Here is a 14772-nt window from a genome sequence, read left to right on the forward strand (position 1 = left end):
GAATCTACCACTGCGCCATCGGAGAGGCCCAGAGGATGAAAGAGGAAGAAAAGTGTGTGTGTGAGAGAGAGAGAGAGAAGGAAAGAAGAGAAAAGTATAGAAAGAAATATAAAAGAACAACAGAGAAAAACAGAGAGGAAGATGTGGGAAGAAAGAGAAACAAGATAATTTTTAGCAAGCATGACCACCGAAGCAAAGCCCACTTAAAACTATTCAATCTACCTGCAACAAAATAGTCTTGCGACGCCGCCGATTGGATTAGAACTCCCCCACCCCCGCTCAGCAGCTGTGACCTTCTTCCGGACGCCTGTGTATAACGCCAATGCTACACGAATCAAACAGGTTTCAACTCTTGCACATAGAACTTCATACAACTTCTTCATATCTTATCCACATTTCATACCATGAACTAATTTTGACCTTGCACACCACTCTTCCAACCCAGTATGTAGAATTTAAATGCGTAGTTGGTGCTTACTTGGAATTAATTGGTAAGCTGTGTGAGAATATACAGTATGTAACATTCTTATTCGTACACACGGATTTTCAAAGAAAATGCTTTAATATCTGAAAGGAAATACACTCTTTTGAAATTGTTTCTTTACAATTCAATAACTAATATCATTAGGAACATAAAATCTTACCCAAATTCTGTATAACCAATGACAATAATAAATTAAATGAAACTGAAAGAGAAACATGCCATTTTTTGTACAACTTTTCTATTCGTACACTTAATAATATAACAGAAAAAAGTATATTCAGAGCAAATTGACTGACAGTTCTAATACTTTGATGCGTATCCTTTGGCTTTAATTACTGCTTGAAACCTGTTCTTCCTAGAAATAACCAGTTTCCAACATGTTTCAGAGCTTATTTTGTTCCACTCGGCTTGCACAACAGTTTTCAACTCTCGTTTGGACTTGACGCCTGCTTTATGGAATCGCCTCTTCAAAATTGCCCATAAATACTCAATGGGATTTAAGTCTGGACTTCCATATTAGCCAATTCATGTTAACTCGCGCCTTATGCTTACTCTTGTTGGAATCTGTAGATAGGCGGCATTTCCATTTTTTGCGCACTCTGCTTTACATTGTTCTTCAATATGTCCCAATAGACATATGCATCCATGATACCAACACCTTTGGACGACATACAGCCCCAAATCATTAATGACCCACTACCGTGTTTAACTGTTGGAACTGTGTTAATGTCATCATTGTCTTTATTTGATTTTCTCCAGACTCTATTTATCCGATCTGACCCGTATGGACTCGTCTGACCATATGACACTATCCCAAAATTCGTGGTCCTTGTGGATGTGATCTTTCGCGAATGAAAATCTATTCCTGCGATTCACTTTATTTACATACGGTCTCTTTTATGGTATTCTGCCATGACATCCATGCTTCCACAAGGCACGTCGGACAGTTTGATCGGACATCATCTTGCCAGCAACATTTTCTGCTAACGGTCGTAACTGAGGAACACTTAGTCGGGGGTATTATCGCACTCTTTTTAAAATAAAGCGTTCATCACGTTCATTCAACAGTCTCCCTTTTGGTTTTCTCGTCACATTCTGTTTTGAACCTTCCTCTCTAAATTTATTTACTATGTATTGAACTGTGGAGTGTGATTTATTGACTGTTTGTCCAATTTTTCTTAACGAATAATCTCTAAGGGCCAAATTTATAATAACATCCTTCAGATCGGAACTAAGTTCCTTCACCTTGCCCATTTCGAACACGCTGATAGATAGACGATAGGCCTACAACGATACCTACGCCAGCATTCCGCTTGACGGGGAGCGCGCCTGCATGTTCAAACTTGTTACGAAGTTGCAAACTGCACGAAATCGCCCGAATAGCGGTGGCGCTGTATGCGAGGAAGATTGAAACTCTTGCCTGTACGAATAACAATGTTGCATGAAACAGCGTGTTTTTCTCTTTTTACACAAATTATATGCTCTGTTTATACACTTTGAACATACATTTTTATTGACATTTGTTGGTGAAACCTTCATTAACATTAATTTCCAGGTACATATGAAAAAGATTAAATTTACTAGTAGATATGACATTTTTCCATCGGAAATTCTATGTGTACGAATAACAATGTTACATACTGTACATCGATAGCTTGTTCTCGTCAGCACTCGATTAATTGCAACTCGTAATGTAAGTGGTCTGAAATGTCTCGTCACGTTTTTATATGCGAGAGAATATCAGCTACCGTCTTATAAAACATTGAACAAAATAAATCTGTAATCTGCTGCAAATGTTACTAAAAAAGTGGGCAGAAAAATAGCACAGTGCAGTGTTATCAAGTATACAGAAATATTAACTTAACTACACACAAAGATTTTTGACCATTGTCCATGCCAGAATGAAACGTATAGATTGACAAAATTGTTTGTGTGTAGCTTAATTCATCGTACAATTCAATCAAAATTCCTTATTGGGTATTTTTAGTCAATTTCTAATAAAGTGTGTGACACTCTTACGTGAATCAGAAAACGAATGTTCAAAAATGTTTTGTAACATCATCATAGAATGGTAACATTGTCTTATTGTAAATGTAGGTCACACAACTTCTTGCTGGTTTACGAGAATTGCGGTTATACCAAGGTTATTAGAAGTTCTGTCACTTCGTGTGACTTCACATTGAAGTGATACATTAATTTGGCAGGTTACACGTCATCACACGCAAAAACTTCACCGTTACCATGGATATGGACCCGGGCTGCTCGTCAGCAGAAGTCAATCAGACGAGATAGACATAACTAGAGGTGAGGAAAACTCGACATCAGCGCCACTTGCGGAGGGAACCTTAATATTGTTGTAAAAAACGGAAGGGAAATATGGAGAAAAAATAAGTTCCATGGCCTCCTCCTGTAAGGTAAACATGAACCAAATAAGAAAGCAGAAGAAGCAAATATGAAGTGAGCATAGAAATAATGAGGGAGGGAGAAGTAACATTTTTGGATGACAAAAGAAGCTTGTGCAAACCAACCTTGGGGTTGAGCACTTCAGAAGAAAAATAACACCTTGCAAGAGACAATGTAAATTGAATAATGTGCGGAATGTGTTCGGTAAAATAGCCTCAGCCCCTCACGAAATTTTGGTAATCTCAACATTTTGAAATGAAAGCAGTAAAGAACTCAGGAAAATGCAAGTGATAAATGCAAACTCTCCTTAAAATGATCTCCGATTGGCATTTTTGTCTTTGAACAACTTATAAAACTAAGGTTAAAAATGTTAATTATGAAATATGTTGTAGTGTATCCCATGATGTTTCACTGTACAGTTAAAATGTTTGAAATGTTTGTTTTTCGTTTTTTACCGTAGGTTACGAGGGGGATGACTGTAGTGAAGTGTGCCAAGAAGGAAAGTTTGGGTTGCTTTGTGCTGAGATATGCGACTGTCCATCTTCTTACACATGTTCCCATGTTGACGGAAGCTGTCTTTGTGATCCAGGTGAATATTTCGTTTCGAATGGGGAAAAGATAATCAAATGGAGGAGAAATTGAATATTATTTGTTTTTTTAGTAGTATAACAAGATTACAATATTTTACAAAGAGATTCTGATGGTGCAAATACATAGCGTTACAAAGTACTGTTTCGGATGGGTACAAACATTTTAAATAATGGTATTTGTACAAAATAGTACAAAACAGAGTACATAATTTTGATGTGGAAAACCGTGCTGAAACTAATAATGAGGGTTAGACTTTATAAACCCCAAATCGGTATTTAGTTTTTGGATGTAAATTGACTGGTACAATAATTATTTTTGGTATTTCTGATTAGCCAACAAATATTTAAAAAATTGACCAGAAGGTTCTGATGATACAAAATTATGGGTTACAAAGTAACGGTGCCTACAAATTATCCTATGTAAGCTGGTCCACGTGGAACAACAAGCAGTATAGAATTCATAGACGCCGACGTTCTGGGGAAGGGACTTTCTGCCCCCCCCCCCAAAGTTCCTTAAGAAGTAAATACATTATACATATAAACACATGGGAGGGGACCATGGGAGCCATGCCGCCCTTCATACCATGAAATATTTAAATGTGAACCTGTAAAATGCTACGAAAATAGCATCGACGATTTTTCAAATTTATAAAAATTTAAATTTTGTTCTTGCATGAATCAATGTGTTTGTTGTGTAGAGAGGAAGGCTAACAGAATTCTGCAGTCTGAAAAATTGGGTAGTTTTAGTTTTATAATCATTGATTCAAGGCTACCAGACGTCCGATTTAGTTAGGACAGTGCGTTACTTTTAAACCCTGTCGCCACTTTCTTCGAACTACAGTCGTGATGTAAAAATGTCTCTTTATTGTTTTGTTTTTTTGTTAGCTCACATTAAGACGTGTTCTTTATTGTAATAATAATTGGTAATTCGCAACGTTTAATTTAAAAATATATTATTTTCTAAAGAATTATCATGACTTCTCAATGGCGCTGTGTAAGAAAATTAAATTTGAAAACATTATAACGGTAAAATCTTGCAATCACAACGTTAACAAACCAAGTATGGGTTAAAAGTCATATAATAGGCTAGTTCATTGAAATATATGTGTATCTGAGGGAATGTTAATAGGATTCTCACAAAGAACAATTGATTACAATCGTGCATAAATCATGAAATCCTAGAGTAGAATGTAAAAGCCAATGTAGCCAGGAAAGCTCATTATCAAAGACGGAAGTCTTAATTCACTTGTGATTAGTAACTTTAATATTGTCCAAAAATGCCATGGAATGTGTGTGTGAAGGAAAGATCGAGTGACTGAGGGCATGATGTAATTGTTTATTTACATGCGTTTAATATATATATATTTATTTTAATTGAACGTAGTAATATGGTCACGTCATTTCAGGTATATGAATACAAATCCTCCTAGGTTTAGTTTTTGTAGTTCCGACTGTAGACACTTACCCCGGACAATGTTATATATAGTGTTGCCCACGGGACGAGACGGGACAGGCTTTTAAAAATTCGACACGAGACGAGATTGATCATGTATCCCGAGACAAACGGATATTTTCGAGACGAGACAGCATTTCACAGCATTTCCACGAGACGAGACAGGCCAAAGTCTCGTCTCGTGGGCAACACTAGTTATATACGTATAAGGTAATGGTTCAACTATAGTGACCGGTGTGTCACGGTAGGTCTGATTTTGTTTTGTTTTATCAACGAACCGAATCATAACATTGTTGATATCTGGAACACAGAACTATTTGGACTATTTAGTAATCTCTCTGTCTCGTACACATAAACACATATTCCGATCTGGCCCCTCCCTAAAAAAAAAATTGGGTACTGGCCTGCCAACCCCCTTCCCTCCCCCAATATTTATGTTTAGTTGGTACCTCTGATAGAATTCCAGGGGGCGCTCTGGAGTAGTTGGTTAGCTATTGAACCAAGTTTGTAGTAAAATCACAGATCAATCGTAGGTTCGGTCCCCTAAAAAGGTAAAGGTAAAGTGTTCCCCTGTGCAAAGCACCACGCCATGAAGGCGTATAGGGGGTGTGGGGGTAACGCCCCACACTTTCTTGATCCGGTCGTGGGTGGGGGTGATGTGATCAGCATCACGCCCCTGACCGCCTTTACCCCCCAGGGTTTCCCCCAGGTACCCATTTTATTCGACGCTGGGTAGGCGCCGGGGCCGCTTCCATCGTTAGAAAAGTTCCCGGATTTGAACCGGCCGGGGATCGAACCCGGGACCTTGAGCATGGTAGTCAGACGCGTTACCGAGGTTCGGTCCCCTACATTGGCAAAACAAAATTGTTGATCTGAAGATGAAAGAAAAGGTGTTCTGTCGAAACTTAGTGTTAGGTATATGCAATAGAAGTACTACATAGTAGATAAGGTGTCTGCGCGGTGGTCTAGTCAGTGCTCAGTGGGCCTCCGTGGTGCAGTGGTTAGACATCGCGCTACAACGCCACGGGCCCAGGGGTTTGAATCCCTGTTCGGGCATGGATGTTTGTGTTCCTCTGTCCTGAATGCAAAAGAGATTTGTGATTAATTGATATGAGTTTGATGTGTGGGGAAGGCTACCGCTTGGAAGTCTTCCTTAAAAAAGAAGAAGAAGAAGAAGAAGGCCCATGACTGCCACGCGGGAGACCCGGGTTCCATTCTCGAGGTGGATGATCTAAGGTCAAAATTTTTTCCGGCCTTGTCCCCGCATAAAGTAGCTCTGGGTCTCACCCAGCCTCAAATCAATGAGATGTTAAGGCGGCTGGAGTGTGGTAGATAATGTCCAGTTAACATTGCATGCTAGGGGTCCCGGGTTCGAATCCTGGCCTGGGCATGGATGTTTGTGAGTGTCCATTCATCAACTTCATCACATCATCACTCATCCCCATCTTCGCAAATTAGCCAAAAGTGGCACAAAAAGCAAAGTAAAATAAAGCAGATCAACCAACTAATTTCATTTGCAGAGCTTTAAAAAAAATATAGTAAAATTCATTTGTTTCTAAAACGAGCACTTTTTCCTAGAGGGCATGGCAATACCTAGCCCATCCTTAGCTTCGTCACTGTAATGCCCGATCTTGAGAACATCTTCATTCAATAATATTTCTGTTCTGTGGCCTCATTCAAGATAACTGCACCTGCCCAGCTGGTTTACGCGGCGTCTTCTGCGACGAGGAGTGTAATTTCGGAACTTTTGGTCCAGGGTGCATCATGGAATGCAACTGTAGCGGAGAAAATAGAAGCAGAGGATGCGACAGTGTGAATGGGACTTGCAATTGCACAGACGAATGGACAGGTAAGTTGATTGTAGGAATTTTAACTCTAGCTTACCTGAGGGGGGACTGAGGCCCACCTCCTCTATTTTGTCGATTTTTCAACTGTGAACATTTTTATTAAAAATTGAAAATAAAATACATTGTTCCCTAAGGTGTTCACAATATTTCAGTAATGCCTATGTCCATTAAATGTAATGTAAATAGGAGGCAAAACGCACTAGGTGGGCCTATCAGGCGCCATCTTTGAATGTGTGTCATTCGAGACACTCTTGCCAGTGACAGTGTACAATTGGTTAGTAATGATGGTAATTTTTGTAATTATTATAATTAATAAACAACGGCACCTCCATAAACAAAGAAACATTAATGAAAAATTATTATGTTTTTGTGAATTATTTCTTATTAATAACGGTAATTTTTGTAATTATTATTACTAATAAATAACTGCACATATATAATCAACAAAGGAAGCAGTGATTCAAACAACAAAAAATTTTCTTGAAATTTAATGATAAAAAAGTGTCGGCCTGTTAGCCCCTGAGATTTGCAAATGAGCAAAGATGCTTGGTTATATATTTTTCTCATGGAAAGTTTTTTAAAAAGAAGATACCTTAATATACCTGTATAAAACGATAGTTCGTCCTATTCGTGCTAATGAATTATGGTTTCTGACAGCCACCAGTCATCTTCAAAGAGTTGAATCATTTCAAAAACATTTTATCAGGTTATTATGCATAAAGCTTTAAAAAAAATACTATGGCCAACATTACTCTGAATGGTTAACATAGTTGAATATGTTTACCTTGGAAGAAAGAAGAAGAAGAAATTTTGTACAGAAGATCTTAACTTTCCTAATGGACAGTGAATACCTTTTTAATAATATATCTTATACAATTCCCAGAGATATATCTCAATTCTTACATATCTAACTAAGGCTAGAGGTTTAGTAGCTGAACTTGTTGAAACATACAATTTGACTTTATAATGATGTATAAGATTGTAGGATCCACTGTATTATTTTATAATTATGTATTCAATTCTGTAATTTTGTATGACCAATTTTGACATAGTGATGTACCTGGTTGTCAAATCGTGCTCATCACTTAAATAAATATTATATATATATATATATATATATACATATATATATATTATTATTATTATTACATGTAAGAAACTTGGTTTGGACCCGTCCCGAAACATCGTTCTAAATATGTACCTGTCAGCCGAGGACAATTCTGAGTTGTAACGATTCCATTTAAGGTCAAAAGGGTCTTAATGACGCGTCCGTGACTGTACAAAACAAGTCGAACATAATATCCGCAAGAAATACAATCTAAAAATCCCCAAACATAAAACCGCCACCTATAACAAGTCCTTCATTGTTAAAGGGATTAGGGAATGGAACAAACTGCCTGCACCATTGACTAACATTATTTGCCATCAAAGTTTTAAGAAACAACTAAAGAACTTACTATTGTCCCAACAACTACATTAACCTTCATATGTAAACAATTGCACCTGCACTTACACATCACATAATGCATACCTATCACCCCGCCCCCTGCCACACACAATGAACTACTGAAGACTTATTACTTATCTTTTATACTTATCAATTCATTGTATCATTTTATTATTGTATAATCTTTATATTATCTTTATTGTATTATCATGATCAATGGTTTTTTTTCTATGTTTTTATTCATTTATTGTATCTTTGACAAGGGTTGGTTGTAAGAACGGCCCACGAGGCCGAAACACGCCTGCTTAAATAAAGACCATTCTATTCTATTCTATTCTACTATCAAACTTTCGTATCCCGAAACAGGTGTGAAAGTTGCAAGGTCACAAACAGCAAATAGTTCAAGAATATCACATCAGAGGTCACTAGCAGACAGTGGCAAACAGAGACATCTACACAAGACAAGTAATAACTACATGTGATGAAACCCCATAGACTTGTTAGACCTTAGACGATTATTCATTTTTGGGGGGGAACCCAGCTCAATAAAACCTAAGAGAAAAATGATGCACTAGAATTAACCATCTCTTATGTCTTTGCAGGCGACCAGTGCGAACTGCCTGTTCCAACGACTACCGAAGTCCTAGAAGAGACCACCGAATTCCTACAGGAGACCACCGAATGCCCAGACAACAGCACCCTTTCCGATGACGCCACTATCCTGAATCTCACGGACATTAAGATCACGCGACAGACCTCTCCGAACACCATCGTGGTGGTTGGTGCTGTGAGCGGGGCTATGGCACTGATCGTGTGCATAGCGGTTGCAACCTGCCTGTATATACGAGGGGTCGTACCACGCAAAACAGGTAAATCATTCAGACACAGAAAGAGAACCCAAAATCATAGCATACGAGGGGTGTTCAAAAAGTTTACATATTCACCTAGTTCAAAATGTCGGAGAAAGTTAAAACTGGGCATAGTAGCCACCCAATGTTGCACATTTTTTCCACCGTTGCAATCACTTCGGAATACTATATTTGTTAGACGCTGGATATTGGGCGTTTAGCCACGCCCCTGTCGCGGATATGACGTCATTGACATCTTGAAAATGCTCGCCCCGCAAAACTCCTTCATATTTGGGAAGAGGAACAAATCCGAAGGTGCAAAATCCGGGGAATGTGGAGGATGATTCAAAATATCATAGCCACACTCACGTGCTTTGACGAGAGCAAGATGGGATGAATAGGCAGGTGCATTGTCATGCAGGATGAGCACACTTTTGGACAGCATTCCTCGCCTGCAATTTTTAATTTTCGTACGCAATTTGGCCAGAAGGTCTGCGTACTAGTCCCCAGTAATTGTGTAGCCTTTCGGAAGGTAATCCGTGAAGGTAACATCACGTTCATCCCAAGAAACAGATAACATCACCTTCTGGGCAGGCACTTTGGACTTTGCCTTTTTAGGAGGGGGAATCAAAATGCTTTCACTGTTATGAACTTTCTTTTCTTTCAGGTTCAAAGTGGTGAACCCACGTCTCATCCATTGTCACAAGTCGGGAGAAAAACTAAGCAGCTTGGGAGCTTTGCCTTGCAGAAAAAGGAATCGGATCACAGATCTGTATTCCAATTTGTCCATTGTTGCGTCTTCATTCATTGGAACACCTGGATAGGAAACAGTCATTATTCAAGTGCAGTCATATTTGGCACATAACATGCACAAGGTTGTACCTATTCAAATTACACAAGTTTGTGTTCCTACGTGAATTATTTCTATACGGACATGGAAACTTTTCGAACCCCCCCTGTATAACATACCTCCCAAATTCTATTATTCCGCACCCCCTCAGCACCCCTATACGATTAATCCTGGCGCCGCCGCTGTACACCCTGGACTACGTTGTGCAGACAGGCAGTATAATCCTCTGTGGAGCTTGTATTATGAGCTGTCTTCATGATTGTTCTTTCATCTTGTCGCCTATCTCATCACTATCTCCGCGATTAGCAAAAATGGCAGAAAACTAATTTAAACCTAATTTTGTATTTGTCAACATTATCGAACTAATACGGTTATGCCATAATTCATTTATTAATATTTATTTTTCAAAAGTATACATATTAATTAATGTAGGTCTATCAAGTTGAAAAATTATAATTCTATATTCGCGAGTAAAATTGTTGGGATCAGGGCATCGATTTTTAAATAAATAATTTACATTTCTCACGAAGGTTGAGAAATGAGAAACACTGGCATAGATTACATGGACTGTAGAAAATCTGTTTCCTTAGGAAACGTTTAGGTGGGACATGGGCAAAAGTGGGTAAATTTCAATTTTCTGACCACGATAGCTGATGTAAGCTATAGAGTTTTAGACCTGGAATTTTTCTAGCTGCCAGATACGATGATGATTTGGAATTGCACTTGATTGAAATAGTTTAAAGCATATCAAGATGGCGGACGAAACGCCTATTTCCTCATGTTGCTCGCATTCTTAGGGAGATTTCAGACCGAAGCGACACGCGACACATGTTGCTTGGGAACGAAACAATCCAGATCAACGTTTCACACCATAACGGCATGACCAGCCGCACAATGGTGAAATCCTCAAGCGACACGTGGCCTGAAAGATATGGTGTTTACTTTTGTTGTTGTTTTTTGACTGCAGCTAGTAATTAGACTTACGTTTCAGTATTTACTGATACTTTTTTTTTTTAAAAAAAATCCCTTCTCAAAGCGGAGAAACAACACGACAATTTGATAGAATATACACAATCAAAGTTTGTATGTCTTAATCTTGAGTGGGTATTTCCTGCAGGAGTATTTATTATTTTATATGTAGCTTACTGTTCTATAAGCTATATGCAGCCTATATTATATAATAACCCACAGCGCTACAGCCCTTGAAGGGCCTTGGCTTACCTACCGACTGCTGGTCTCCCTCCCACACTGTTCCGCCGTCACCTGTTATAGCGTGGAGGTCTCAGACCAGTGTTGGGGTGACGGGTGATCAGCCCGACGAACCCCCAGCCGTTATTGTAGGTCTTCTTGACCAGGTTACGCTCACTCACTCGGAGCTTCCCAATTTCCTCACGATGGTGGGTTAACCCGCTCGACTACGGAGGAGGACGGCCTATATTATATAAGACCATATAATATTTTATTGGCAAGCAGTCAGCAGAACAAACAACCTCAGGCTGAACCTCACCTGCTTAATGAATAAACTGCTATTATTATCGTCATCGTCATTATTATTATTATTTATATTTATATTATTTTATGTATCCACAGATACCTGTCATACGTTTTCAAATCCTGTGTATGCACCACGAGAACCCATCAATGGGAAGAAATTGTTGTTAATGCCGCCAGATGACTCTACCTTAGAGGACCCTCAACAGTATATCAGCGCCAACGCAGCTAAGTGTCGAGAAGGGAAACTAGATGGACTAGCAACAAGTCGATAGCATCCAGGTAAGACAAACCATATTTGGTTTGTTGCTTGCGAAAACACCTTGTAATATTTCTACCTGGAATTCAATCTCGTCATCCCAGAACTGCGAGATCTGGTCTTACACAACCAGGTCTATAACGGCCTATAAATTTGTTCTCTCTGTATCTCTCAATTGCAGACAATCAATCAATACTAAGGAAAGGTCAACATAAGTACGCAATTGTTTAATGTTATTTTTTCATGATGTAATTTATATTTAACCAGTAAAATTAATTGCTTTCTGTAGAATAATAGCATTATCATTTTAACATTTTTAAATTAGTAATATTCCATATGAGTAAAGTAATGATGAATTTTGACTGGAAAGCCTTAATTGTACAATATTCGGTCTAGAAATTTCATTTTGTGTGCAACTTTGTGATGAGGCGCTTATGAAAATTACCAAATACAAAAAGTAGTTGATTCTTTAGACATCAATTTTGCTCCTTGCTAACTTTCTACTCTGACTTTTCAATATATTTGTTTTGTTTTATTCTAGCTCCATACGAATATGCAACAACTGACACCCGTGACGTTAACTACGGACGCATATTTCAGTTTCAGTTTCCAATGAAGTTATGAAGACAATAGTTAGAAAGAATGAGAATAAGGCTTATTCAGCGCAAAATATTTTAAACACAGTTAATTTTAAACTCTGTTATAATTGTTAATACTTAAGAATTATTCACATCAAAAGATGAATCTTTCGTGTTATTAGAAAGTTTGTATTGCACAGTTGGAAGAAAATTACAATTATTATGAAATCTTAAAATCATGTCATTTATATTCCTTTTGACGGATAATCCAGGTAACGGTAAAAATTAAAATGCAACGCAGAATGCAATGTTTATTTTCGTTTTTTGGAATTTAAGCGTGTTTCTCAACAAGTCCATAACAAAGGCAACTTACTCCTGATTATACATTGGGTGTTCTTCACATACAAAGGAAATTCAAACTACTAGTTACTTAAAAAATATTCTAAAATGCTGCTAAAATTGTAATTACTCTTCGTTTTTACAAAACAGTCCAAAATACTGTATTTAGAATTAATCTATGTATGACAAGTCAATGTATATTAGTATCTTTGTAATGAAATTTTTGCATGTACAGTCATCCTCAAAATATGATGCACCTAGATCCTGAAATATATGGCGCTATGTGAATTGTCTAACTCTATGAGCCAATGTTCCAAATGTGGCTTTATCACAGGCTAACAACTTTAATCTACATCTCCGCTTGTTGGTCGAATTTGACATTGAAGATTTGATACTGAAGTAAGTTAGGCAACACGCATAACGCATTGCGGGGAAGCCAGTATTTCAGAATGCAGGTACCTCATTTTTATTGTAGATGACCGTACATGGCTTTCATGAATTATTCAATTCTCATTCAACTTTAGTTTATGGGTAAGGACAATAGTAATATTATGTGTGTATGTGTGTGGAGAGGTGTATGGATATATGTTCAAATTGAAGAAAATTTAGAAGCTGAGAAATTTTGAGAGATTTATTTTCTTTTTGAATTTTTTATGAAGGTTTGGTTTGCCAAAAAATATATATCAAAGCGGTTGCGAAAACGCAACATTTCAAGCATATTTATATATTTTTAAAGAAAGTGTTGACTTGTATTCACAATCCTAGGATTATCTTGTTTTGAACAAAATGTATGGAATGTCAAAAGTGTGATGAAAATTTTCTACTAAAATCGACTAGTAGTACTTCAAATTCTTGATGAAGAAATAAAAACAATAATGATTTAAGAGATATCGAAGGGATTCTTTGCTTCTGTTGAAGGAAATAACTTACAGATGTATAAATTTGTGAACAGTGCGGGAAGAAATTTCCTGTATCCTCTCTTCTATCCTCCCCTACCAACACATTTCATCCTACACTGTACCCAAAGGAATTTACCTGGTATATTCCTATGTCTAACCTCGCATTCTCATTTCAACTGAAGCTTGAAAATCGGATAAACGTTTCCGGAGGATATCTTATACTAACTCAGCTTCCTGTTGCAGCTCTCTCTCACTTTTTCATAAAACGCAATTCTTGTTTCATCAATCAGTGCGTAGATTTCTGTGCGTATATACGAAGAAGTGGCGTAATGGTGAAACAATATCAACCATTGTTTTTGCTTCTTGTAGTCCTGCTTTGGTCCGGTGGCGCCTACGCAGGTAAGGTAGTTTTTATTTCCAATAGCTTACTGTCTTACGGAATTTAGCCAGTAAAATCATCGTAGCAACATTTCATCGGAACAACTACTTAACGAATTACAATGCTAGAAATGATAGAACAGTGATTACACTCATGCCCGTAGCCAGTCAAGGACCACGGGGGCTGATTCCCCCTAGCACTGCCGTCAGTTCCTTGACAAAATTATTTTGTACAATTTGTTTGCAGTGAAGAGTGAAAATGTACACAGCAGATATTAAGATAAGATATTATCACTTCAAGAGATGTATTAGAAGATGTAAAGAAACTAGTATTTTTATAATATTTCTAAATTTTATATGTTATATAACTTAATGATCCTCCAACACACACACACATAATTTACCTTCATTTAATACTGTTAAACTTTTGAAACATTCACTTGGTTTACAAAGCCCCTGATAAATTCAGGCTACAGGCCTGATTACACTGGTTTTTTTTTTTAATAATATGCACGCAAGTTCACCACACAACATAACATTACATACGTTTTGTGGTCCGTGGACGCCATTAAATGACATCCTGTACACTCCTGCCCACCCGTCAAAATTTTGTGACACTGCCCCTGCATCTCATGGTCACTTGTTCTCAAACACCTGTGATTTTTCACTCGTCACTCTACTTATAACGTAACGAAGTAATGCCTCAACCTTCGCTAATGCGGAAATATTATGCTGTCGGTTCCACAAGGTTAACTTCAACGTTTCCGGAAAGAGTATTTTTATGAAGTAATTAGACAATGGAAACACATTTTCTACTTTGCACGTGAATGATAAAATAAAATTAATAAACAAAGAACCGAGGAAGGTGGTAAATGCTAATAATTTAGTCGTTTCTAAAGCAATATG

General features: G+C 37.7%; 1 protein-coding gene across 1 annotated transcript in view; it reads left to right on the forward strand.

The window, feature by feature from the left end:
- Nucleotides 1-12720, forward strand: part of LOC145978165 (uncharacterized) — a 113219-nt gene extending 100499 nt beyond the window's left edge. The window contains exons 24-28 of the mRNA XM_083110603.1: nt 3348-3476; nt 6612-6779; nt 8827-9093; nt 11513-11695; nt 12214-12720. Coding sequence (XP_082966729.1) covers nt 3348-3476; nt 6612-6779; nt 8827-9093; nt 11513-11688 — 740 coding nt within the window. The 3' untranslated portion in view covers nt 11689-11695; nt 12214-12720. The remainder of the gene's footprint in view (nt 1-3347; nt 3477-6611; nt 6780-8826; nt 9094-11512; nt 11696-12213) is intronic.
- Nucleotides 12721-14772: the final 2052 nt, after the last annotated feature.

The sequence above is a fragment of the Lepisma saccharinum genome, chromosome 24 (assembly GCF_977018435.1).
Source record: "Lepisma saccharinum chromosome 24, izLepSacc3.1, whole genome shotgun sequence".
Classification (NCBI taxonomy): domain Eukaryota; kingdom Metazoa; phylum Arthropoda; class Insecta; order Zygentoma; family Lepismatidae; genus Lepisma; species Lepisma saccharinum.